Source organism: Malaya genurostris, chromosome 3 (genome assembly GCF_030247185.1).
Source record: "Malaya genurostris strain Urasoe2022 chromosome 3, Malgen_1.1, whole genome shotgun sequence".
In the NCBI taxonomy this organism is placed as follows: Eukaryota; Metazoa; Arthropoda; class Insecta; order Diptera; family Culicidae; genus Malaya; species Malaya genurostris.
The window spans coordinates 156,715,539-156,743,234 of NC_080572.1; the positions used below are offsets into that span (position 1 = coordinate 156,715,539).

General features: G+C 36.8%; 1 protein-coding gene and 1 long non-coding RNA gene across 9 annotated transcripts in view; both read right to left on the minus strand.

Annotated features, from left to right (window-relative positions):
- Positions 1-10,527: 10,527 nt before the first annotated feature.
- The window catches only part of LOC131437718 (transmembrane ascorbate-dependent reductase CYB561), a 267,545-nt gene continuing 250,376 nt past the window's right edge, over positions 10,528-27,696 (minus strand). For all 7 annotated transcript variants that reach the window (XM_058607237.1, XM_058607236.1, XM_058607238.1 and 4 more), the window contains one exon: positions 10,528-10,765. In XM_058607237.1, coding sequence (XP_058463220.1) covers positions 10,618-10,765 — 148 coding nt within the window. In that variant the 3' untranslated portion in view covers positions 10,528-10,617. The remainder of the gene's footprint in view (positions 10,766-27,696) is intronic.
- On the minus strand, positions 17,982-20,399 carry LOC131437720 (uncharacterized). 2 transcript variants are annotated; one of them, XR_009230815.1, is made up of 3 exons: positions 19,657-20,399; positions 19,531-19,597; positions 17,982-19,474 (listed from the first exon to the last, which is right to left on the minus strand). It is a non-coding gene; the product is annotated as an uncharacterized LOC131437720 (long non-coding RNA). The 2 variants fall into 2 exon arrangements; XR_009230816.1 differs by having other exon boundaries at positions 17,982-19,318; positions 19,398-19,597.

Here is a 27,696-nt window from a genome sequence, read left to right on the forward strand (position 1 = left end):
CAAAGGCACCTGGGGATGTCGCATTAGGTATCTGAAACGAAAATGCCAACAGAGAATCAACTTTCTTCGTACAATAACCGAAACTTGGTGGGGCTCTCACCAGGGAGACCTGATCAGGTTGTACAAAACGACGGTATTGTCAGTAATGGAATATGGATGTTTCTGTTTCCGCTCCGCTGCGAATATTCATTTCATTAGAAATGAAAGAATTCAGTATCGTTGTTTGCGTATTGCCTTGGGTTGCATGCAATCAACTCATACGATGAGTCTTGAAGTGCTGGCGGGCGTCTTATCGTTGAAAAACAGATTCTGGGATCTCTCATATCGACTGCTAATTCGATGCTACATTTTGAATCCGATGGTGATAGAAAACTTTGAAAAGCTTGTCAAGCTTAATTCTCAAACCCATTTTATGTCCTTGTATTTTGACTACATGGCTCAGAATATAAATCCTTCTTCGTTTGTTCCCAATCGTGTTCATTTTGTGGATACTTCTAATTCTACTGTGTTTTTCGACACAAGAAATTCGTGGAATCAACGAACGCAATCAACGCCCTCAAGAGATCCCAAAAATTTTTAATAATAAATTATTAGTTAATTAATAATTAATAGTCGACTGTAATAAAATGTTTTACACTGACGGATCATATCTAGACGGGTCCACTGGCTTCAATATATTCAATGTAAATTTCACCGCTTCCTATAAACTCAGTGATCCAGCTTCAGTTTACGCCGCAGAACTAGCTGCAATTCAGTATACCCTTGAGATGATTGACACTCTGCCCACAGATCACTACTTCATTGTATCAAACAGTCTCAGTTCCATTGAGGCTCTCCGTTCAGTGAAGCCTGGAAAGCACTCACCGTATTTCCTGGGGAAAATACGGGAACAGTTGAGTGCTTTATCTGCAAAATCATATCAGATTACCTTGGCTTGGGTCCCCTCACATTGTTCCATACGGGGCAATGAGAGGGCGGACTCGTTAGCCAAGGTGGGTGCACTAGAAGGTGATATCTATGAAAGACCAACTCTAGCCAGCCTGCAAAATACATGGAATAGTGGAACTCTGGAACGATTGTTACACTCAATAATCCCACAGATATCGACGAAAGCTTGGTTCCGGGGGTTAGACATGAGCCGAGACTTTATTCGTGTAATGTCAAGGCTCATGTCTAATCATTATATGTTCAGCGCCCATCTCCGTCGTGTGGGGCTCGCTGAGAGTGGTGTCTGCGTTTGCGGTGAGGGTTATCATGACATCGAGCATGTTGTTTGGACATGTGTCGAGTATTGTGATGCCAGGTCCCAACTCATAGGTTCCCTTCGGGCCCGAGGTATACCATCCTTCGTACCAGTTCGCGACGTCTTGACAACTCGAAATCTTCCTTATATGACTTTCATCTATAATTTCTTAAAATCTATCAATGCTCAAATTTAGTGCTCTTCCTATCTCTTTCTCGTCTACAGCTCTACCGCACTCTTCTTTACGTTGCTGAAAGTATGGCCTGTGTAAACGATGCACCTGCCTTAAACTGACTGAGTTGCTGGAAGCTACCCAAAAACGTCACACCAACAATCTCTTCCTAGCTACAAGCTGAAAAACATGAAGATTCATCGAACGCAAAATGTGTCTAAAAGATGTATGCCACAAACCAATGATGTATTCAAATTTCAATTCAACACTGTGTAGGTCCCTTTACTAACTCTAGGGGAGTATGCCGCCACGTAATACGACATCCCTTCCTCTCTCCCTAACAACAAGACAATCGGCCCCGTTAAGCTAAAGCAAATGAGCATAATAAAATTTTGTTTGAAAAAAAATCAGAAAAAATTTTTGTGTTGATCCGGCAGTCGGATCCGGATGAAATTCAGGAATTCGTATGGAACCGTGAGACCTTTCATTTGAATCTACGTTTGTGGAAATCGATCAAACATCACTGAGAAAAGAGAGTGGGATGCATATTGGAATATATGGCAACTATTTCCGGTGCTTCCGGAACCGGAGACCGGGAACCAGAATAACCGGAATCGGTTTATTTAGTTGCCCACTGAAAATGGCAATCGATTTGTGTAGTTTTGAGACCAGTTTAGACATTTTTTTACGGTTTCGATATTTAACACACTTTACACACTTTACCCTGACGGTGTACAATATTTAACACACTTTACCCTATAACTCCGGAACTGGCAGTCGGATTAAGATGAAATTCAGAAATTCGTATGAGACCGTAAGACCTTTCATTTGAATATACGTTTGTGGAAATCGATCAAACCATAGATGAGAAAAGTGAGTGAGATGCACTGATTATTTGAATATATGACCACTACATGCATGAGATTATTTGAATATATGACCACTATTTCCGGTGCTTCCAGAACCAGAGACCAGGAACCAGGATATCCGGAATCGGTTTGTTTAGTTGCCTACTGATAATGGCTATCGATTTGTGTGGTTTTAATTTCACTTTAGACATTTTTGGAGGTTTTGTCTCGCCGGTTTAAGTAATGGTGTATAATATTTAACACACTTCACCCTATAACTCCGTAACCGAAAGTCGGATCCGGATGAAATTCAGGATGGGATCATAAGACCTTTTATTTGAATCTAAGTTCGTCAAAATCGGTTAAGCCATCTCTGAGAAAACCTGGTGAGATTATTTGACACATGGACACACATACATACACACATACAAACACAGACACACACAGACATTACTCAGCTCAATGAACTGAGTCGGATGGCATACGACACTTGGCCCTCCAGGCCAATTTTTGCTAATCGGTTTTTCAAGTTTCTATATGAGAAAGGAAAAAATATGTTGAGCACATCAAATGTACTAATGAACATTTTCATTATTTAAAAAAAAGCTGGTATGCATTTTTTTACTATGTAGGAATGTGAAAACGAGACGAGTTTTTTTTTCTGATTTGGGTCAATCTGCAACAAATCCTGTCAGAAAATATGATATCTGAATTGAATGATTTCGAGGACAATCACGATTACTAAAAATAGAAGTCAGGTTATACTGGAAACCAATAAGCCATTTTGTAAAGTACTGAACACCCTTTCCAATGGTACCACGTTTTTGGAAATAGAATATAATTTGATCCGTGTGACATGTATTACTTTATAAAAACTAAAATTTACTCACCAGTGGCGAAAAAAAAACATGCTCCTGCACAAACGACAACACAAAAACATCTCAAATTTCGTCGGTATATGGGTGACCTAATGCTCCACGAAAATCATTATAGATGTCGCCACTGCGCATAATAGTCTTTTCAGAAATGCTACTCGGACAACCTGCCCCTTTGGCCAACCAGCCTCGGTCTCCCCTACTTCCTTCTCACTTTTAGTACTATTTTAATGAAACTGGTGGCTCCTCCAATCAAATAAGTCAAACAGGAATTCTTATTTCAGTTACAAGTAAATGATTGGTTTCCTCGCATGATCTCCCAACCAATGTTGCACACATTCTTCGTGTAACTAATTCATTCATCCATCTTCAGTGCGCAGTTACTTATATAACTAACACCCATCTCGAATAACGTTGAGTTGTTCACCGCACAAAAGAGTGAAACGTGAAAATAAATAAGCTATACTCATGGAGAACCCGAATCTACAAATACATTCTTCGTTGTTGCATGTTCGTTCTATACATCATGCATGTTCGTTCTATACATTCGTTCGTCATTCGTTTATTTTCTCCACTTCTCGAATTGGTTCGAATATCGTTTTTGCGATGATCATTGAAATGCATTCTTCTATTATATTTATCAAACCTCGGCGGATAGCAGTAAGGGGAGAATTGTAGGATGAGGTCCAACACACGACGAAAACGTATTAATTTGCTTGCTTCGAAGACAGCACGAACGATAATCGCGAATTGTATTTTGACTATTATTACTGTATGAATATTCGTTCCTCATGATGGTTATGTTTACTTGCGAAAAATCCCTAGGATCTTGTCATCTGCTCACTTAGTCATAGAAAAAAGTCCAAAATGAATAATCAATAAGAACAATAATCGTATAAACTATTACGTATAGGAAGTAAGAAATAAGTTATTCTACAGTATTATTTATTGAGCTATTTGTTGACATTTAGTACTTTACGGCATGGTTCATGACATGAAATTTAAAGAAATCTTGTTTCTTGGAACGTTTGCGAGACAATATACGTTTTGGTTTGTGAAACTATATGAACAACAAATAATGTGGGAAAAGTTGAGATATCATTAGTGGGAAAATCGTTTATTTACAACTAAATTAATGCGATAGTATGTTATTCAATGATTCAGTCGATAGAATCCCTTTGTTGTGCAAATTTTTTGTAAGAAAGATCGTTCATCAAAATATTCAAAGCGGGTCTAAGCAGTAGTAAAACTTGTCTAGATAATAGATCTCCTGTTTTTAGTTTCTATGTTCCGAAATATAGAGTTTGTCGCCGTTTTTGGTTTATGTTTAAAATAAATAAATTAAAAATACTAAACTATTATTCCTAACATGAAATGGGCACTAACAATATTGCTGTTCACACTGTGTGCTTTATCGTGGTTTTATTTTTTGTGCATTCAATTTTTGACAGTATTGGCACCAAATGTGGTAATCGACTTTTGTCACAATACTCTGCTAGTAGTATATTACAAACCGTATTAAAATTTGGTGGGATTTGATTTATATAGCAGTAAGCTTTCCGTTTGGAAAACAGTTTAAAAAAACTATTTGAACACTATTTGATTTGTCTCCTAAATTTATATATTCCAAAATTTTCTTTCGGTTTTGCTACCAAATAAGTTTTGTGAAATTAAATATTTTTGTTCATGTCTGTTGCTTCTGGGGGATTCCAGGTTGCTTTGTTTTAGATGAATAACACAATTCGTTAGTTACAAATAGCGACTGTATGTTTTTGTAGTGTCCGAAGATATATTTAGTAATCGTATCTTTGCGTAAAACACATATAAAATGTAATTTGATATAAATAAACATTTTTAGTAAAACAGATAGCTCGCGATAAATGCATATTGTTTTTAATTGAAGTATGCCCTAGAATCAGGGCCGGTGGTAAAGGTGGGTACGGTGAGTAGAACTACTCACCCGAAAATTCCAAAGGTGGGTAACTACCAACCCTGAAACTTCAAGGTGAGAACAATAGAAATATTATTAACATTAATAATAATAATAATAATAATAATAATAATAATAATAATAATAATAATAATAATAATAATAATAATAATAATAATAATAATAATAATAATAATAATAATAATAATAATAATAATAATAATAATAATAAGAATAATAATAATAATAATAAAAATAATAATAATAATAATAATAATAATAATAATAATAATAATAATAATAATAATAATAATAATAATAATAATAATAATAACTTGTAACTCGGAATAATAAATAAAATTCAAAAACTTTTGTATCGTATTTAAACGATATTTCCAATAAAATTAAAGAATAATTCCAAAAAGCGAGACGTTCTCGTCGGTAGGAAAAATGATCATTCTGAGCTTAACATGTTTCACTGGCCCTGTCTAAAATGTAATTATTTGAAAATATGATTATTTTATACAACAGCTGTTCTAAGCTAGTGGTGTTACGATCTCTTTCAATCATTCAATATAAATTAGCATTTAGAAAATAAATTATCTGAGTTTTCCACAGGAGTTGCTTCTAGAAAAAGTTTTCGACAGTATTTGACACAAAGGTTCAATATCAAAGAGCTGGCGTGAGGGAGGGTCTAGCTGTTCAAAAGGACTTCACATAAACCAGCAATTATTTCCCTCCCTGGATTGACTTTGTAAACGCGCTTTCATGTGACTAACAGACGTTAGTTAGCTGGAGGTGGAGACTTCAGTCTAACAAATGGAATCAACAGAGAATCCATTTGAACATGGCTTCATTTTTTTCATGCTCATTGTGGTATCTCGAGACTTGGCACCCCGATGTATTCGTTCTTAATTTTTAAGTGAAGTTCTATAGTCCGGTCTAGCCCCACGGTTCTAAAAATGTTGGAGTTTTGATTGGTGACTTCTGTGCGACTTGGCGAAAACTAATGCATATTTTTCCAAATCACCATTTGAGCATTGCATATGAAGTGTCATTTCGTGTTGGTGGTTTAATACACAGGGCTCTGGTCTTACACGCCAGTTATTGTTTGTTCGAGTGCCGTCCTGGAAGGATTCTTAGTGTCAATAGGACCGTAGTACTAGGCTCTGTCTTAAAAATAAATTATGAATCTATAAACAAATCTTCAGACCAACCATTTAATATAATATCGATTCTCTCTTCAAACTATATAGTAAGTTAGTAGGGCTATTGTACCAAGAGTCATTTTATAAGTGGAGTTGCCATATTTTTTCACCGATTACTTGTACTTTAAATCAATGAATAGTGATAAAATCGGATAGATATCTTTGCTCCAGCACTAAGAAGCGATACCGCACTAGTTCGAAAATTGTGCAATATTGCGACGCGAAAACTCGAAGCGAATGCATCTATTTTCATCTCACACTTAAGGTAGATTGCTATCGAATAGAGATAGAAGATTTCACTCCAACCATATCTTTTCGTAAGCAAGTGATGTCTTATTGGTCCGGCCAGGTAGTAAGAATAAGGCGCTCAGCAAATGCTAATATCTCGGGCGTTCGGTGGCCGATCAGTTCGCTCCAAATACAGTAAACAAACATTCGAGCATTATATATCGTATAAAGTCTTAATTTCTTTTTTGCAGTGAAGATATTCTGATAATTTGTTGGGAAGTATGATAAAAGGTACTGAATGAATATGTAGTTAGTAATATAATAGTTTTTACTGGTCATTCTTCTACGTCGTTTGATATTCGCAGAAGGATGCCTACCACGTCAACATGGCTTAACAGCAGAGCGTTGGTGATAAACCAATCATGTATTTAATTCGTAACAATCTCGATATGATTCTCAACCGTTGTGGAACAAATTTAGACATACTGAACAGAAAATTTTCCGATATGTGGGAAAAACATTATTGCTAATTCATAATGAAAAATTGAAAGAGATTGTAGCAGACATTGATTTGTAGACATTTACGGGTTTTATTGTTGAACATAAGCAATATGGTCGCTAACAATCATAGATAAAAACTGTTTTAATTCACCTAGTGGTGTAATTATGTTATTCTCATATCGCCCACGTTCTCATATATAAATGTATGGTATTCTTCAAAATAATTGTCTTTGACAAAAATTGTGTGCTTAAATCTACAGAATGAAACAGCTCTCAGATCGGTTAGGTCATCTCTGAGAAAATAAAATGACTGAGAAAAATATTTCAGGTACTTCCAAAACCGGAATTCGACAACCGGTATAATCGAAGTTGGTTCGAGAAAAGTGAATGAGATCCGTTTTTGAGAATATGACGTGTCCCCATCTCATCCAGCACAGTCGAAAATTGCTTGCGATCGAGACGACAGACACAAAGACAATACAGTGTAGCGAACAATAGAGTATACGACATGAGCAAATTCGATTTACAAAAGCCTTTGTATTGACTTCATACGCTGCAAGTACAAAGTACGAAGTACGTGTACATGACCTTCCCCCACAGGCCAGTGATCATTTCGTTCGAGAAAATATGTCGCAGTATGCAGCAATTCTTTCCATCGAAAGGAAACTGCGAAAGAGACAATTTCAACCAGACAAGGATAGCCTTTCAGCAACGGTACACGGATAATACTAGGTATGATCCCATGAGAAGACATGTTTCATGATTTTCAGTGTTGCTTAATCATGGTACCGGCAAATGATTTTTATCCGTGTAACTAATGAACCCAGTAAACGTATCTAAGCAACTAGCAATGAGCACAAGACTGCGAGCAACAGTGAGAAAAAATAAAGGAAGCCACTTTCAATTATACGTTTGACAATAACAATACCACCGATGACGAGCCACGAACAAAGATTCCCTCAATCCTCTCTGGATGAAAATGGAAGCTCTTCTCCCTCTAGAAAAAGGGTGACGGCCACGTGAAGCTTGTACGCAAATAGGTCTGAATAAAATATCTTTTAAATAAACGAAAATCTTCGGTTGTTAATCAAAAACCGGGAGCCAGGAAAGCTGAAATTAGTTTCTTTGGTCGTCTACTGACAACGGCTACCGAGTAGTTTTGCGGCCAGTTTCTAATTTTGTTTCGCCGCTTCAAGTGACGGTTCAAAAATGTAACACACTTTACCCTATAATTCCGGAACCGGAAGTCGGATCCGGATAAAATTCAGCAATACCTTTCATTCGAACCAAAGTTTGCCAAAATCGGTTTTTTATTCTGAGCATCGTTATCTTATTCGTCCAAAATAACCACTTTATTTCCCTCATCAGCCTTTATATGAAATACAGACTTTTCCCGCAATTCTTTTATTAATACTTTATATTTTGAATTTTATTCCTTTATTGAAACATTTTTGATGACTTCAGTTGCAATCGTTCCGGCGTTATTGATTTGTGGAAAGGGAAGATTACAGTTATTGGGAACCATTTCTACGTGTGTAATAACATGTTCGAGATTTAATTTAGAAGGAATGGTATGATTCAACCCGTGGTCTATACATCACGAAGCATATAAGTCAGACGCATGTATTTTCAAATAAACTTCAATCCATTGTTGGACATCCTAAAATCAGCTGCGCGTCAGCCATACTTCCTGTAAAGTAGCTATAATTTGTCTCAATTTCAGTTTCTCGCTTGTGTTTTCAATCCCGAGCTTCGGTGTCGGTTTTTGTTTTGTTACCGCGTGTAAGAAATCAAGCACTATGGGATGATTATACATTTCATTTGAATCTAAGTTTGTGAAAGTTGGTGCACATATTTTCATATATCTTGCATATATCACCCTGCAATTCTGGAATCGAAAAACATTCAAGAATTTTGTATGGTACTACAGGGTTCCCAACAATATCGATTTTGATGAATAATCTTGTATTTTTAATATTTTGAATCAATTCCGGGGACTTTTTAATCAAGGTAGTACATACATACACACATACACAAATACAAACATTTTGCGTACTCGAACGATATATGACATTCTGCGTCTCGGTTCAAAAATCGATTTTCACAGCGATTGCAAAACCATCCTTTATGAGAAATGCAAAAATTACAGTAATAAATAATATGTTAAATACACGACATTGAATGAAGTTCAACGAAAAATACAAATAGAAAAAATTAAGTGCATGTGTTATTTGTATAGTGCATAATGCATCGTAATAGAGGACAATTATTAAATAGGACTGAAAATATAATTTTGGTCCATACCGTTCGCTCAGATTTAAGATCTAGGACCGAAGTTTCAACCGAAATTATGCAAAGTGAATTAAATTATCAGAGCCACTTTTCGCAAATGCCAAATGCTGTTTTGCATTGATTGCTGTAGTCTATTAAAGATTAGCGGTACTGAATATATGTTACCCTTGATTTTAGTTAGTCGCGCTCACAATTAGAACAATGATACGATTATTCGATTCCATAACATACATGACGTAAAAATATTTTTGATATATATCACTACTTTGATCTAGTGAAATATTGAATGTTGAAATTTTATATTTAAATTTTTCGATTTGTATTGTATTGTAAATACATGTTATGAAACGACACATGAAAACGATAATAATATCAGTAATAATAAACTTAATCATATTTACTTGGGCTACCGTCATTTGGCACATAATTCTAATGTCTAATGTCTAAGTAAAAAAAATATACTGTTGAACTTATCTAGCATTCTATAATAATATGCGGGTAAAAACGGAAGCCTATTATATTTTAATCTTAATTATTTCATATTTAATTCTTGCAAGTTACTGAGCACAATTGAACATTTGATGTGTTTATCTGAGAACATTTCTTCAATGAATTTGGTTGTTATACCGAATCTATTTTCTAATGTACAAAGGATTTTGTGAACAATTTTTTACACACAGAAAAAGATTTTGTGAAAATAAATAAATTTTTCATATTTTAACGAATTTTTCTGTTGATATAGTGACAATAACAATTCTGGTTTGATTCAAGCATTGTTTTTTTAAACAACTAACATTTGTTTGAAAACATATATCCTAGTTTAAACAAGCATATGATGTTAAATCACTGATATCTCGGTTTGGAGGAGCAATGTTTTTGGTTTGATAAGCAACAAATCGTTTTGTTGTTTTAACGCTTTCGTTTGTGGTACAGCATGATTCTAACGTCGTCTAGTTCTGTTAAATTCGAATTAAATGTTTTATTCAAATACATTTCGATGTTAGCGCAACATATTTCATCATCATCAGAAGATTATATATATATATATATATATATATATATATATATATATATATATATATATATATATATATATATATATATATATATATATATATATATATATATATATATATATATATATATATATATATATATATATATATATATATATATATATATATATATATATATATATATATATATATATATATATCAAATCGTCGTTGGTAAATAATACAAAAAAATATATTGTATATGAAATCGAACTAATGCCTAACATAACCACAGGCTTGTACTACAATTATATTACTGAATAATTTATATGCGCTCAGTAACATATACTTTGCAATTTGCTGGTGAGTTTGAACGTCTAACGGCAAATGGAATGATGATGCCAAGTCCTGTTAGAACTACTCCAATAGAATTGATAATAATTCCTTCCTCGACGTTTAGTGAGTAGCTATCCCTGGAATGTAAATAAATATATAATCTCAATTATTTTCATTCATAATCATTGGGCATACAAAAAACGAATTGAAACTAGAAGATATCGTTCGCTAGAAGGATATCGTTTGCATAGCTTCTAATGTTTTCTAATTATAAATTATTATAAATATAACGGTATGTATTAGGTTATTTACGGGGGTTCATACTTATGTTATCAAAAAAATTGTTTAAATCCACCTAGTGGTGTAACGATGCCTTTCCTATATATAATATTGTGGTATTCCATTCAAAATGTTTAATTATATAACCACTATTTCCGGTGCTTCCCCAACCGAAGACCGGGAACCAGGATAGTCGGAATCGGTTTGTTTAGTTGCCTACTGGCTATCGATTTGTGTAGTTTTGAACCAGTTTAGAAAATTTTCAACTTGTTTTGTTTCGCCGGTTTAAGTGACGGTGTACAATATTCAACACACTTTACCCTATAACTCCGGAACCGGAAATCGGGTCCGGATGAAGTTCAGGATTTCCGTATGGGATCGTAAGACATTTCATTTGAATCTAAGTTTGTCAAAATCGGTTCCGTCATCTCCGAGAAAAAAAGTGAGATTATTTGTCACATACACACACATACACATAGACAAACACACGCTGGGAGAGAGAGAGAGAGAGATTTTGAATCCCGCTCACTCCAAACACTTTTTAAACAAATGTGGATTTTCAGCGGATTCAAAAATTTCTTTCCTTTCGCAGTATTTAAATCTATATTTTTCAGATGATAAAAAATACACATAAATTTGTACATGTGGCAACCCTGTCTCGCACGGTATATTTCCAAACGACACCGATGTGTTCTACATCAATACTTTCATTTTCGCATTGCATGAGTCGTAATTGAATGTGTTAGTGACTCAGCTGGCAGGCTTCTGGTGTGGTTTCGCCGTGTGGCCGGCCCGGTTGCTAATGCCTCTCGCTTCATTGCAGTGTGAAGTCTTCGATGTTGCCTAACCTAACTGAGAAACGCTCCCATGACCTCAGCTGGCAGACATCTGGTGTAGTAACGCTGTGTGCTCGGCCCGATGTTTCTCTCGTGACTGCTTCTATAACCGTTGCTCACAAAATTATAGAAAAAGTGAAATATTCAGCTTTTATATCGCTGGAGCAACACATATTTTGTTCTCTTCCTCAGAACGCGTTTTGATTGGCTGGTGCTGAAATGGGTCAAATAGTGTACTATTGAAAAACTTCAATGTTGTTGCAATATACGTTCAAATTGGAAAATTTTGATTCACTGAGATCACCGAGCTATGAACTTTCAAAATACGAGAAAAGCAAACGCACGTTATGTGTTTTCCTCTTTGATACCAAACATTTCAGAAAAGTTTAATTTTGAATTGTTTGAGATTTTGTCATACAACTGAAAATTTTATCATAAAATTGTGATCATATTTTCGATGGCATGTAGCAAAAATTATGTTCATTCGTTAGATACAGCAAGAGATATTCACGATCAAAAACTTATCACTCTCTCAGAGGGTGAATTTTGAGAAGGCGACCTATAGTCAAGTAAGTCGTATTCACGACAAAACATCGGCCACACAGCTACTTACTGTAGTAATAAGCCGAAATGTGTTAACTATGCAGGACCCCATAAGGATAATGATTGCAGTATAGAAATAGAAAAATGTATTTTTTGTGGAGATGATCTTTCAGTATGCGCTGCATTCAAGTTACGTAAAGACAAAAAGAAGCTTTCTTTGAAAGCACGGTTTAATCGCATATATGCAGAAATGCTTGAAACTTTCATTGATGTCTCGAAGCAGAAAACTCTTTTTCAAATCTAGAGACAGAGGAGTCTGGCTCTGATGAAAATGGCGAAGGTTATTCGTTTGTTACTATTCAAGGGTCAGTTACGAGAAAAAAATCTTCAAAGAAATTACCAAAAAAAGGAACCTAAAATTTTACCTTCCAAAAAAGATCCCCGTGAAAACCCAAAAAAAGACCAATTTAAAAGCAAAGACAAAACAAATTTATGAACCAATCCAGGAACTACCACTAGAAAAGGCAATAATCCAGTGGGCTTCGTTTCACAGCCACCTGCAGGATTACTGAAGTTTTCGGAAATCGTAGACTGGGTTTTCTCAGCATTCAATATTTCTGAACTCCTAAAAACCCTTAAAACGGCATTTCTCTCAATAGGTAGAACTCTTTTGAAGCAGTTATCAGCTCAATGGGCAATTCTCTCAGGGTTTGTATCATATGATGGATAATTTTTCATCCGACGCAAATGAATCAATCACTGTCCTGCAGAGGAATTGTCGAAGCGTCATGATAATGATCGATTCATTTAAAGTTTTATTTAGTCAAAGATGTGATGTATTTGCTTTGTGCGCAACATGGCTTACATCAAACATAGCCTTAAATTTTAATGACTTTAACATTATACGTCTCGATAGAGAGTTTCGTATGGTGGAGTGCTTCCACGAATTTAGAAATTCTATTACTTTTGTAAATTAAACATTCCTTCGACTTCTAGTATAGACGTTGTTGCTTGTCAAATAAACATTACAGAAAAAGACATTTGTATAGCTTCAGTATATATTTCACCAAGAGAACAAGTTGGACAACGACAGCTTAATGAAATGATTGAAGCCCTCTCTGCTTCACGAGTGATTTTGGCAGATTCCAATTGGCACGGAATTATGTGGGGTTCCGTTAACAATGATAACAGATCGTCTTTAATATATAGTATTTGCGACAATGTTAACATGACAGTATTAAATATGGATAGTATGACACGGATCCCAAGACTTCCTGCACGTCCAAGTGCATTCAATTCGACTAGATTTAATTTACACGGTAGCGAGCATTTATCAATCATTGGCTTATTTAGCAGTAGCAATTGCATTGCTACTTCAGTTAATATTCCTTATGATTTGACAAAAATATTGACATGATTAAACGTGGGAAATGAGAATGAAGAATTGACTTTGACTTTGCTAGGAAAATTTGCCCAGATTCTGTTCCTTCGCAGAGTATTATTCGGGAATCTCCTCCAATTAATGGTTTCAGTGATAGCCCCTTTTCAATGATTGAATTTTCTACAGCACTCTTGTCTTGTCACAATAACGCTCCTGGATTAGACAGAATCTGCCCGACCTTACAAAAAGACGTTTGTTGGAATTGTTCACAAATTTCTTGAGTAAAACATTGTTCCACCTGGCTGGAGGCAAGTGAAAGTAATCGGTTCAGAAGCCGAGGAAACCAGCTTCTAATCACAACTCATATAGACCCCATGCCATGTTTTTTTTCAAACAAAATTGGGTTCATTTGCTTTAGTGTAATATGAGCCTTTAACACTAAATCTCTTCACACATTCCAGACCATGTAATATGAATATTTAAGACTAAATCTTTCACACACCCCAGACCACACGCACTTAACAAAAACCCGTAAAAGCACCCTTCCACGAAAATCTAAAAACCTACATAAAATAAAAACATTACCTACATGAAGGCAACTAAAATATCAATACTTGCTCGTTCTGGTGACCCAGAGAAAGAAACACCGTGATCATAAAATTCGACTACAGAAACAAGGAAGCATCAAGTTTCAAATCGTTATGTCATCGAAAAAAAGCAGAACACACAAAACATATAACAGACTGTGTCACTTCCCTCTTCTTCACGTCCTTCATGTCCCACAATTGAATACCAGCCAGCACGACCTAGAATAGCAGTAACTCAGGAACACACACTAATTCAAACCGACACTCACGAGAATAACCCAACATGCTATCGTCCTCTCCTCTCCGCATCATACCCGCTCACACTCATCAAAATGCTTCACTCACTCTCTTACCCACAAAATATACAATGGCCGACACGATACAACGAGTCCCATTGGTTAAACCTTTTTACACTGCGCGTTCTAACTCCTCCTCCCGGATTCTCAGTAATCTCAATTGTAAAAACTAATTAGCTAGGCTACGAGAGAATAGACTATATAAGTTAACGAACTGATAAAAATAAAGCAATGAAAAGTGCCAGTAGTTCCAGCAATACAAACAGTGGTCCCGTTCTAAAAACAATATTAACAATCAACCAAAAGTGCCAGTAGTTCCAGCAATGCAAACAGTGGTCCCGTTCTAAAAACAATACTAACAATCAACCAAAATGTGCCAGTAGTTCCAGCAATGCAAACAGTGTTCCCGTTCTACAAACAATATTAACAATCAACCAAAAAATGCCAGTAGTTCCAGCAATGCAAACAGTGGTCCCGTTCTAAGTACCAGCAACATTAGCCTGAATAAATTCAACGTAAATAATTACTTGCTTCGAGTGGAATCAATACCGATGTTAGTGGAAGCAGCAACATTAGCCTGAATAAATTCAACGTTAGCAGTCAACCAACCGCAATCGTGAACTCGAATGTATGTATACACTCCATCTCCACACTCCATCAGGTAAATAATTAGTAAGACCCCTAGAGATAAGTAGCTAGCAAAGGTAATCGTAATGGGCAGACAGGAACTAAAAGAGTTCCTAGATGTAGAAGAAGAGGAAGAAAAATTAAATCAATGAGAATAAATAGTAAAAGTACTGAATAGTAAAAGTTATTTTATTTATTTTTATCTTTGCGCTTGCCTATACTATAAATGGAAGACCCCTTCTGGGACAATATAGAGTTGTGGGAGTTAATTGACGATTTCATTCAAGAAGTTTTTAACAGTCGAAGACGCGGCTAGTAGACATATTTACTTGTTTCAAAAAAAAATATTCCAGTTCGTTGTAGTAAAAATCAAATACCATGGAGAAAGGGCAATCAAAAGAAACCAACCAGTCTGGTGACACCAATATCCAAATTAATGAGCATATTGAACAGTCTACGACAAGTCACCAAGACCACGAGATCAAATTGTGGATTATTATCGCAATTTTGACGATCTTACTTCTATTAAAAATACATAAAATAATGAAAAAACGCTGAACCAAGAAAGGATTTAAAACAGCACAAAGCATAAATTCAATCGCTTAAAAACCCTACAAATAAAATATAAATAAAAATATACACATTAATATTATAGTTTTATCATTTTACTAGCTGACTAAATGCCTATGACAATAGAGCAATTACACAAAGAAATAAAAATACTTGTAACTATAAATAACAACTTAAAAAAATCGATTAACAAAAAATTTCAAACTGAAACTCTAACGACAAAATTAAACTATGCCAACGCGTTATATGCTCAAATAGAAAGCAATCTTTTAGAAAACGAAGACTCATTATCACACTTAGAATTAACATTTCTTAAAGCAGCAAGAAATGCAATTACAGTAACCTCGAAGATACAAGAACAATTAGTTGACGAGAAGAGAGGTACGGACTCCAACATGACAAACACAACACCAGCAGTCTTTGACATCCGCCAGGCAACGGCGTTAGTACAAATGTAAGACGGCACGCCGTTAGGATTGGATGACATCGTTGACTCAGTAAATCTATTATTAGAAATTACTACAGCGGAACACTTGCCAATGGCAATAAAATTTATAAAAACACGTCTATCTGGTAAAGCAAGTTTCGGCCTACCTGATAATATAAATGAGCTTATAGAAAACGTTAAATCAAGGTGTATGGACATTTCAACACCCGAAAACATCATTGCAAAACTAAAAGCCACCCGACAGAGTGGACCGATAACAAAATTTTGCGAGGAAGTAGAAAATCTAACTACTTCACTCGAACATGTCTACATTAAACAAAGAATACCCCCTTAGGTAGCAAAAACAATGGCCACCAAAGCGGGCCTAAACACCCTTGTATCAGGAATAAACCAACCTGAAACAAAAACAATATTAAAAGCAGGAAACTTCCTTTCAATAAAAGAAGCTATCCAAGAAGCACAAGAAAATATGACCGAAAATACAACTACCGCGCAAGTCTTAACCACACGAGCTAGGCAAAATCATAATAACTGCAAAAACTATAACCGTTTCTCTGAGGAAACGGAAGGAATTTTTTCACCCAAAGCAATTATAGCGCAAATCAACGCTATAACGAACCACACCGTATTTACAACAACAATAACTAATTCCACGCTAACAGATCTGAGCGCTCAAACAGCTCAAATTACTCATACTATAACAATAATAACCGAGGCCGCGGACATTACCAACCTCAACAAACTCGATATGGGTCAAGCCGATTTCAGCACAATCGGCAGAATGTCTTTGTAGCAGGCTCTGAGCCATTACCGTATATACATCCAATGCAAATGCAAACAGCTGCGGTGGTCAATGCACCGAGCGAGCGGCAACAACTGCAACAGCAGAACCAACCGATGCAAAATCATTTTTTTGGGCAAATGTGCTGACTTTAAATCTAAGCGCTTCTAACTTCATTAAGGTCGGAGTACGAATGACTAACTCAATTTGTACATTACTGATAGATTCCGGAGCAGATATTTCAATCTTTAAAGCAAATAGAACAATACCTAACCAAATTGTGAATAGAAACGTAAGAACAAAACTAACTGGAATAACAGATGGGGAAATAGAAATTACGGCAATAACCGAAACAGAACTAACGTTCGGAAATAATGTAACCACTAGACATCTTTTTCATTTAGTTGGACCAGATTTTCCTATTCAAATGGACGGCATATTGGGCAGAGACTTTTTCATCTCCCACAAATGCCAGATTGATTATGAGTACTGGTTATTAAATTTTAGTATAAATAATATAAATGTATCTATACCTATAGAAGATAAAGTTAATGAAAATTATATTATTCCACAACAAAGCAAAGTGATTAGAAAATTAAGCAATCAAACTATAACAGAAGACATGGTAATCTTTTCGCAGGAAATTGAACCAGGTGTTTTCTGTGGAAACGCTATCATATCCCCACAAAACCCTTATATAAAATCATGAACACAAAAAAATCACCTGTAAATATATCCAATTTAGAATTTACACCTAACATGGAACCTTTAGCGAATTACAATATAATGAAATTTAACAATAACCCCCTGAACGATTCAAGAAACCATAAACTATTAAACGAAATAGACATGAACAACGTACCTACGTACGCACAAAAGGAATTAAAGAACCTAATATTGAAATATACAGATATATTCTCTACCCCAGAAGAACCCTTGACGACCAATAACTTCTATAACCAAAATATTAACCTAAACGATAACGTTCCAGTCTATATTCCTAACTACAAAACGATCCATTCACAACACGACGAAATAGAAACACAAGTCAATAAAATGCTGAACGACAAAATTATAGAACCTTCTATATCACCCTACAATAGCCCCATTCTCCTAGTACCAAAAAATCAAACGACGCAAAAAGAAAATGGAGACTGGTGGTAGATTTTAGACAACTAATCATAAAAATACAAGCAGACAAATTTCCTTTACCAAGAATTGATACAATTTTGGATCAACTTGGTAGAGCAAAATACTTTTAGACACTAGATTTCACCAAATACCTTTAGAAAATAACTCAAGAAAATTTACAGCATTTTCAACACAAAGTGGACACTACCAATTCACACGTTTACCTTTCGGACTAAATATTAGCCCAAACAGTTTCCAAAGAATGATGACGATTGCCATGGCTGGACTTACACCAGAACACGCATTCGTTTACATGGACGATATAATAGTGATAGGATGTTCCACCCAACAACATTTACAAAATTTTGTAACGGGTCACGGGCGGATTTAGTTTCTTCCCTGACTGAGTTTGCTTACGCGCCAAGCGAGCGGAACGGATCACACCCGCATGCAAACCAGCGACATTCGTCACGTGCCCAGCGAGACTTCTCAAGGCGGGTTGTAAAATTTTAACCGACAACTAAAAACGCTCAATCGTTCCACGATACTCAGTTTTTTTTTTCAACGGGTGGCTATGCCCAACGGGAACTGTTCTTCACGATATCGATTGCAAAACGAAGGCAATGATCAATCCGTTTCTTCTCACGACACGTGATATTTATTCTCGGTGACTCTTGGCTCATATGTATATTTCCTCCTCACTTCCTTATCGACATTTCTATATTTAACCTACAAGCGCTTGTTTACTACTATCTCCACCATGCAGGGTGAAGTCACTACCACTAATACACGAATCGATACAATCTTATTAACTAGTTCTGACCTTGTCGAAAAACATAACGATCCAACGGCGGCTGGAATTCTGGTAGCGGCGGCGGCCGATGAGCGCTATCCGTGTCTCGACTAACTTCCTCAGAGGTGTCTCGACTACTCGCATATATCTTATGCTGAATCGATATTCGTCCGTAACACGAATTTTTGCGTTGGTTGCTACGAGGCCGGATATAACGATTTTTGGCAATGGAAGACCGGAAATCGTTACTAGGAGGCGTGGAGAACCTCCGGTTGGCCCACAGATGCGAATGACGATCACGGGCCTGCCGACGAGCTAGGCTACAAGCCGACAAGCTTCTGGGTCGTCTGAGGGCAAGCGTGACTAGTCGCAAACCCCTACACCTGGCAGTCACACCTTCACTTGAAGGATGCTGGTCCTTCAAGAAAATGCGCAAATAGCAGACAATAGCGTTAATTCACATATAGGTTCTATTGATAGCTTTCAAAATTATTTACCTGTACCTCGAGCAACTTAGGATTAATTCTATGCTTGTTCGGTGGTATCTCAATTAATATGCTTCATTTCGTGCAAACTACAAAGAAGAACATGTATAATGGAAGCCTGCTACAGTCGATATTAACTACTCACTCTAACCGTCATGCATAGTTTTCCCTTTCTGGGCCTTTAAAATAACTTCCACCTTATATCTCGTTTTCTGCAAATTTTGAATTCTTTCAATTACTTTAATCTTATTTCTTTCTCGCAGGTACTTACAATGCGTAATCGATCGGCTTTCTAACAATGTTCACTTTATCTTTATGCTTTATCTTCACTTGAACAAAACTGTTCCACAAGTTGCGACTGATCACTATGCCGTTCGAATCGAGAAAAAAGATCATTGCCCTCTGGCTGACTGTATTTCCTCAGCTTCTATATACTCGCGCCGCGAGTTCCCTTTTTATTTACCCAACTACACCAATGAATTGGTCATTCCCCACCTCGTTGAGTTCTATGGTCTCAGTATCGTATCGCGATTACATTAAGGTTTCTTTTACGACCACTAGTGTCGCTAGTGTCGCTTAGAAGGACGTTATCACTATATTGCTTTTCGACTCGAACGCAACAGCCCTCTCGTCTGTTTTAGGCGCGCACACAAACTCTTTATTTTATTTTTAATCCAACTATATTGTAACATCGTTACATTACCCCCAACTAAAAAAACTAAAAAAAATATTTCCTTTAGAAATTTTTTTTTTCATCACATATCTTTTTCTTTCTTAATTCGCGTACATTTTCACTAGTATCCTTTTCACCACTACATATACTGTAATCGGCCACATACTTTTCAACTATTCTTTCAACACGTTTCTACTCCAACTATTTTTCATCTTCGTTATCTATATTTCTCTATCCACCCATCTGCACAATTCTTTCCCTTCCTTTGACCCTATTATTATTACCATCTTGGCTTGCTCTGATATCCATCTGAGCGCTACACACTTCAATCGCGTAGAAGATATACTTCCTTATGTCAGGTGACGACCTAACAACCGACCCGATGTTCTATATCCGAAGAACAAACGATCACTGGAATACTCATATTCCTTTCTTCAGGTTACTACCCGTATCAAAACCCCATACATCTCAATCTTTCCCACAACCCTAAATTCCGTATCTATCTTTCCTCATTTTTACTAGTAGAAACGTGTTGCCAACAATTATTCATCCTACCTTACCTTCTTCTTTCAATCTATACTGTCTCCCTGTGTACCTACTTTATCGACGAATTTACCAGTGACAGTTACCGTCGCGAATTTACTCTGTACGGGAGTGTTAGACAAAGTTTTTCCTAATTAACGGTTATGAACTCATTTATTTTCCAATATCGTTAAGTGTAACGATTTGTTTCTTTTTCTAGGTCTCCCGAGTGAAATTTTTGTGAAACATCTCCTACCTCTCTGTCAGATTAATTTATATTTGGCGTAAATGTTATTTTGGAATCGGATTACTAGCGTTCCTCCATCATATCTGCATACTACACCAATACTAGTGACCAGTGTACCGTTACGTACCGCCAAGTTTGTGACGTATCATACCCGTGTATTTTTTTGTTTTCCTATCTAAACAAACTAAACTGATATCGAATAACTAACTTATATGCTTTTAGGTAATCTTATTTTAGAGTTACCAAAACGAAGTATTGTGTTTGTGTGCCATAAAGGTTCTAGTTTCTAGTTAAAAGTGAGTAAACTTGAAACATTAACCCCAACATAAGCTCTTCGACGTTTATTCTACTTCCGCTGCAAATCAGCTGCCCTGAATATGCCTAATTTTTTTCCCGTGAGGTCTTCCAATTCATAGCAATTAGACCCAAGTTTTGACACTACTTTCGCTATTGAGTATGTGTCCGCTAGCTTCGCATTGAATCCCTTTACTTTATTCGACAGAAAATAATTTTTCTTCAGCACGAGTTCTCCTATTTTAAAATCCAGTTGTTTTGCCTGGGACCGAAGGTTATAATATTTCCCATATTTTTCGTATGCCTTTTTCAGATTTTCCCTAACTTTTTCAAATAATCCCTTCAACTCTTTGCTCATTTTATTTGGCTCATATTCTACGTCCTCTGTCATTTCTCTTATTCTTGCATATTCTTCTCCTGAACTGATATAGTTTCTTCCATAATTAATAAAATATGGTGTAAATTCCGTTGATTCGTGTACTGCTGTCCTAATCGCCATTGCAATCTTTTGTAAATTCTCATCCCATTCGTTTTGTTCTTTACCTTTCAGGTACGTTCGAATTGCTGCGACGATAACCCGATTCACACGTTCTGTCGGATTATTTGCTGGGTGATAACTGGCGTTCTTCCAATGGTTCACCTTGTATTTTTTTAATAACTCATTGAACATGGCCGACTTGAATTGTGGTCCATTGTCGGATATCAATATTTCGGGTACTCCGAACAGCAAAAAGATCATCGACTCTAAGAACATTACCACTGCTGCTGTTTTTGCGTCTCTCATCGGCTGTATGATGACGAACTTTGAAAAATGATCCGTCACGACGAACAACACAGTATTTCCTCGTTTCGATCTTGGAAAAGGGCCCATAAAGTCGATTGATACTACTTGCCAAGGCATCGCTGCTAATTTCTGGCGACCTATAGGGGGGATTCGTGATGAATTTGGATTCTTCGTCGTTTTACATGTATCACATCCCCTACAGAATCTTTTAACATCGACGGACATTCCAGGCCAGTAGTACCGTTCCTGTATGCGTTTAAGGGTTTTATAGAAGCCGAAATGTGCCACGTCATGCTCGGCTTCCATGATTTTACTTCGCTCAGCTTTGGGTGGAATATACTTCCACTCGAATCGTGGATCGGCGGCGTTGACACTTGGAATGAGTTTGTACACATTGCCTCGAATTACTCTATGGTCTGGATACTTGCTGCTGTTTAAAGCTATGTTTTTTTTTAGTTTTTCCAGATCTAAGTCGACCGTAAGTACTTCTGCCTCCATTGGTGCTCTAGATAACGCATCTGCTATAATATTTAATTTCCCCTTCCTGTATTCCAGGATTATATTGTGTTGCTGCAATTTTAATGCCCATCGAACCAATCTGGCTGAATTGCCTTCAACGCTTACCTGGTTAAGCCATTTCAATGACTGCGCGTCTGTTATCACGCGGAATTGAGTTCCCTCTACAAAGTGGCGAAATCTTTCAATGGCCAATATTACTGCTAAGCATTCACGTTCCGTAGCTGAATATTTCTGCTGTGTTGGTGAAAACTTTTTCGAGAAATATGCAATTGGTCGCCGTACATTGTCTTGGTATTGGACTAACACTGCTCCTGCTGCTACGAGTGACGCATCGGATTCAATTATAAATTGCTGATTAAAATCCGGATTCGCCAACACTGTAGGTGACGTGAGTATGCTTTTGATGTTGTTGAATGCGTCTTCCGCCTCTTCTGTCCAAATTAACTTAGATTTTGTTTTTTTTTAATAAGTCTGTAATTGGGGCTAGTACTGCGCTATAATTTGGGATGAATTGCTTGTAGAAGCCTACCATTCCCATAATCCTTCTGACCTCTTTCAACGTTTTCGGTGATGGATAGCTAAGAATAGGTTCCAATTTCTTGCTGTCGATTGAAATTCCTTGCTCTGATAAAATGTACCCTAAATATGAAATTTTTTTCTGACAAAATCGAGATTTTTCGATACTAATGCTTAAGTTTGCCTCCCTTAATCTTTCTGCTACTGTGCGAAGTAATTTCATATGTTCCTCGAATGTTTTGGAAGTGATGACGATATCATCCAAATATACGAAAACCTGTGGTTCCATATCATAGCCCAACACTTTATTCATTAATTTTGTTTGGGTGATAGGGGCGCCTGTTAAACCAAACGGCATTACCTTGAATCGATACAAGTATTTCCCTGCTCTAAATGACGTGTAATTCCTGCTTTCCTGTGCTAACGGGATTTGCCAGTACGTTTTTGACAAGTCAATGATCGAGAAATATTTTGCTTTTTCAATCCTACTCAAAATGCTATGCATATCCGGAAACGGGTATGCTTCTTTTTTTGTAACTTCGTTTACTTTTCGACAGTTCAAGCACAATCGCCATTCACCAGACGAATTTTTTACCGGTAGCAATGGGTTACACAAATCTGATTCCGATTCTTCAATTACATCTAGTTCTTTCATCCTTTCGATCTCTTTTTCCATTTCGTTTTGTATTGCTGGTGAGCATCTGTATCTCGGAGCTTTTTTTGGTTTTTGACCCTCCATTATCTCAATTCTATGTTCCAGAATATTTGTTCTTCCCAATCTCCCGTCACCTTTCAGTATTTCTATCACCTTTATTAATTCTTTTCTTTGTACATCAGTTAGATTATGTTCTGTCTCCACAATAAAATCTTTCGGGTTTTTCGGTATTTCCAATGATGGTAACTCAAGGCTCAAATCTTCTTCCGTTTTTGTTGGACTGATTTCTTCCACTACCGGTTCAACAATTAAGTTTATCTCTACCGATTGTTCCGCAAAATAATTTTCAACGAAATTTATTGGGTTTTTTTCTTCCTTCTTACCATTTACCTCTACTCTACTCCATCTACCGTTTTCTTCGATTGCGGGTTCTATCTTGAATGCCTTCCAAAAATCACTAATTCTAACATTTCTATTTTCTAGTCTATTTCTCTGTCCAAGCCAATCATCCCCGACATCGCTTTCCGAATCTAGCCTTTCATCAACTCCTCTTCTACCGTCTAGTCTAACTTGGGCTGCTCTGCTAGTTCGATTAGACCTTTCCGGGGACCTTTGCGGTATGTCAGCTTCTTGTTGAGAACTTTCTAATAATCTATGGTAATTGTGCTGCAAGTGGTTCGTTATTGACATTCTACTAGTACCTTCCTCCTGTCTGTTTCCATCTCTTACCCTTTGATCACTTTGCCGAACTTGTTGTACGCTGCATCATATTTTCCATTTTTGTTGCTAAAATATTTTCTACAATGTTCGTAATTTCAGCTTCCAATTTACTTCTATCGTTTATTAGAGTTTCCGGGCTTACTGGCGTCGGAGCTTGCACACCTTGTTCTTCTGCATAATTATTTGCTATTTCCGTTTGTTGACGGATATCTGAAACTGATGGTCGGCGACTTTCAATCTGTTGAGTTTGATTTGGTGTTGCATTTCTTAAGGTCTGCGACAGGTTATTCAAAACTCCGATTTCCGACGATCTCGGGACGTGTGATGGTGGAGGAAATTCCAGTGCCGGGTCTCTACTTATTCCCGGTAAGGCATCTTGAATTGAAGTTCTACCTGTTGCTGACATTCTCATTGTAGTTATTCTTTCTTCTGGGCTGGTGAAAATGTCGAGTATCGTATCTATTTCATCCATTAATTCTTCCTTAACTTTTACTTGATAATTATCAAGCGCGTTCGAACGCATTACTCGCAGTCGAACATGTCTCAATCTGGATATCAGGTTTGGCTTGGGTCCTTGCCGTTCAAGTTCTTGCCTAATAGTTATTAATTTCACTTGAATTACCGTCACCTCATCAATAATCGACTTGGTTGTCCTGAGAATTTTAGGACTGTTAATTTCTTCTAATTGTACTTTTCGCAAAGCTTGCCTACGCTCTTCCATTGTGGCGTACGTTAAATCGAGACAGCGAACTCTTAACTCATATTCTACTTCGTCTGGGAGCAAATCATTAGGGTTAATGTATGAACCTAGACCACTTGGTTCGATGGAAACGCCATCTTGCTTCTACTCAATTCAAAATTAATTAGTTTGTACCGTGTAAGGAAAAACAATATATATACAATAAAAATGACAAAAATCCAAATGAATACGTATACTAAATAGTAACTAATATTTTTGTTCTTTTAGGTTTCTCTCCGTCGACTGTGTACTGCAACTTGTAATAGCGAGATTTCTAACTAATTATCCCAACCCGTATTACTACTACCTAACCAATTTTTCTAAAACCGTAAGTACTGATAAGTTCTATTGTAACTCGAATTTTCTAGAATAGTTGAAATTATGTTTTTCTTATATCTTCAAATTATTTATTCCAAATTGCTTTATATGACCTGTAGTTGGGCGCCAAATGTAACGGGTCACGGGCGGATTTAGTTTCTTCCCTGACTGAGTTTGCTTACGCGCCAAGCGAGCAGAACGGATCACACCCGCATGCAAACCAGCGACATTCGTCACGTGCCCAGCGAGACTTCTCAAGGCGGGTTGTAAAATTTTAACCGACAACTAAAAACGCTCAATTTTTTTTTTTCAACGGGTGGCTATGCCCAACGGGAACTGTTCTTCACGATATCGATTGCAAAACGAAGGCAATGATCAATCCGTTTCTTCTCACGACACGTGATATTTATTCTCGGTGACTCTTGGCTCATATGTATATTTCCTCCTCACTTCCTTATCGACATTTCTATATTTAACCTACAAGCGCTTGTTTACTACTATCTCCACCATGCAGGGTGAAGTCACTATCACTAATACACGAATCGATACAATCTTATTAACTAGTTCTGACCTTGTCGAAAAACATAACGATCCAACGGCGGCTGGAATTCTTGTAGCGGCGGCGGCCGATGAGCGCTATCCGTGTCTCGACTAACTCCTCAGAGGTGTCTCGACTACTCGCATATATCTTATGCTGAATCGATATTCGTCCGTAACACGAATTTTTGCGTTGGTTGCTACGAGGCCGGATATAACGATTTTTGGCAATGGAAGACCGGAAATCGTTACTAGGAGGCGTGGAGAACCTCCGGTTGGCCCACAGATGCGAATGACGATCACGGGCCTGCCGACGAGCTAGGCTACAAGCCGACAAGCTTCTGGGTCGTCTGAGGGCAAGCGTGACTAGTCGCAAACCCCTACACCTGGCAGTCACACCTTCACTTGAAGGATGCTGGTCCTTCAAGAAAATGCGCAAATAGCAGACAATAGCGTTAATTCACATATAGGTTCTATTGATAGCTTTCAAAATTATTTACCTGTACCTCGAGCAACTTAGGATTAATTCTATGCTTGTTCGGTGGTATCTCAATTAATATGCTTCATTTCGTGCAAACTACAAAGAAGAACATGTATAATGGAAGCCTGCTACAGTCGATATTAACTACTCACTCTAACCGTCATGCATAGTTTTCCCTTTCTGGGCCTTTAAAATAACTTCCACCTTATATCTCGTTTTCTGCAAATTTTGAATTCATCCAATTACTTTAATCTTATTTCTTTCTCGCAGGTACTTACAATGCGTAATCGATCGGCTTTCTAACAATGTTCACTTTATCTTTATGCTTTATCTTCACTTGAACAAAACTGTTCCACAAGTTGCGACTGATCACTATGCCGTTCGAATCGAGAAAAAAGATCATTGCCCTCTGGCTGACTGTATTTCCTCAGCTTCTATATACTCGCGCCGCGAGTTCCCTTTTTATTTACCCAACTACACCAATGAATTGGTCATTCCCCACCTCGTTGAGTTCTATGGTCTCAGTATCGTATCGCGATTACATTAAGGTTTCTTTTACGACCACTAGTGTCGCTAGTGTCGCTTAGAAGGACGTTATCACTATATTGCTTTTCGACTCGAACGCAACAGCCCTCTCGTCTGTTTTAGGCGCGCACACAAACTCTTTATTTTATTTTTAATCCAACTATATTGTAACATCGTTACAATTTAACAAAAGTTTTCGAAAGAATGAGAAAAAACAACCTAAAATTAAACCCAAACAAATGTAAATTTTTTAATACCGAAGTGACATATCTAGGACATAAAATTACAGATAGAGAAATATTACCAGATAGTACAAAATACGACGCCATCAGCAACTATCCGATACCGAAAAACAGCGACGACACTAGACGATTTGTAGCTTTCTGCAATTATTACTGTAAATTCGTACCAAATTTCGCAACGATAGCACACCCTCTCAATCAACTCCTTAAGAAAAGCAAACAATTCGTTTGGACTAATGAATGCCAAAACACTTTTAACACATTAACATATACTATACCTAATGTCACCTAAATTACTTCAATACCCAGACTTCACACTACCTTTTATACTCACAACCGATGCTTCAGACGTAGGTTGCGGAGCTGTACTTTCTCAAATCAGAAACGGAAACGATTTACCTATGGCTTTTGCGAGCAGAAGTTTCACCCCGGGAGAAAAGAATAAATCAACAATACTAAAGGAACTGACAGGAATACACTGGAGAATAAATTACCTATACAGAAGAAAATTTAAGGTCAAGACAGACCACCGACCTCTA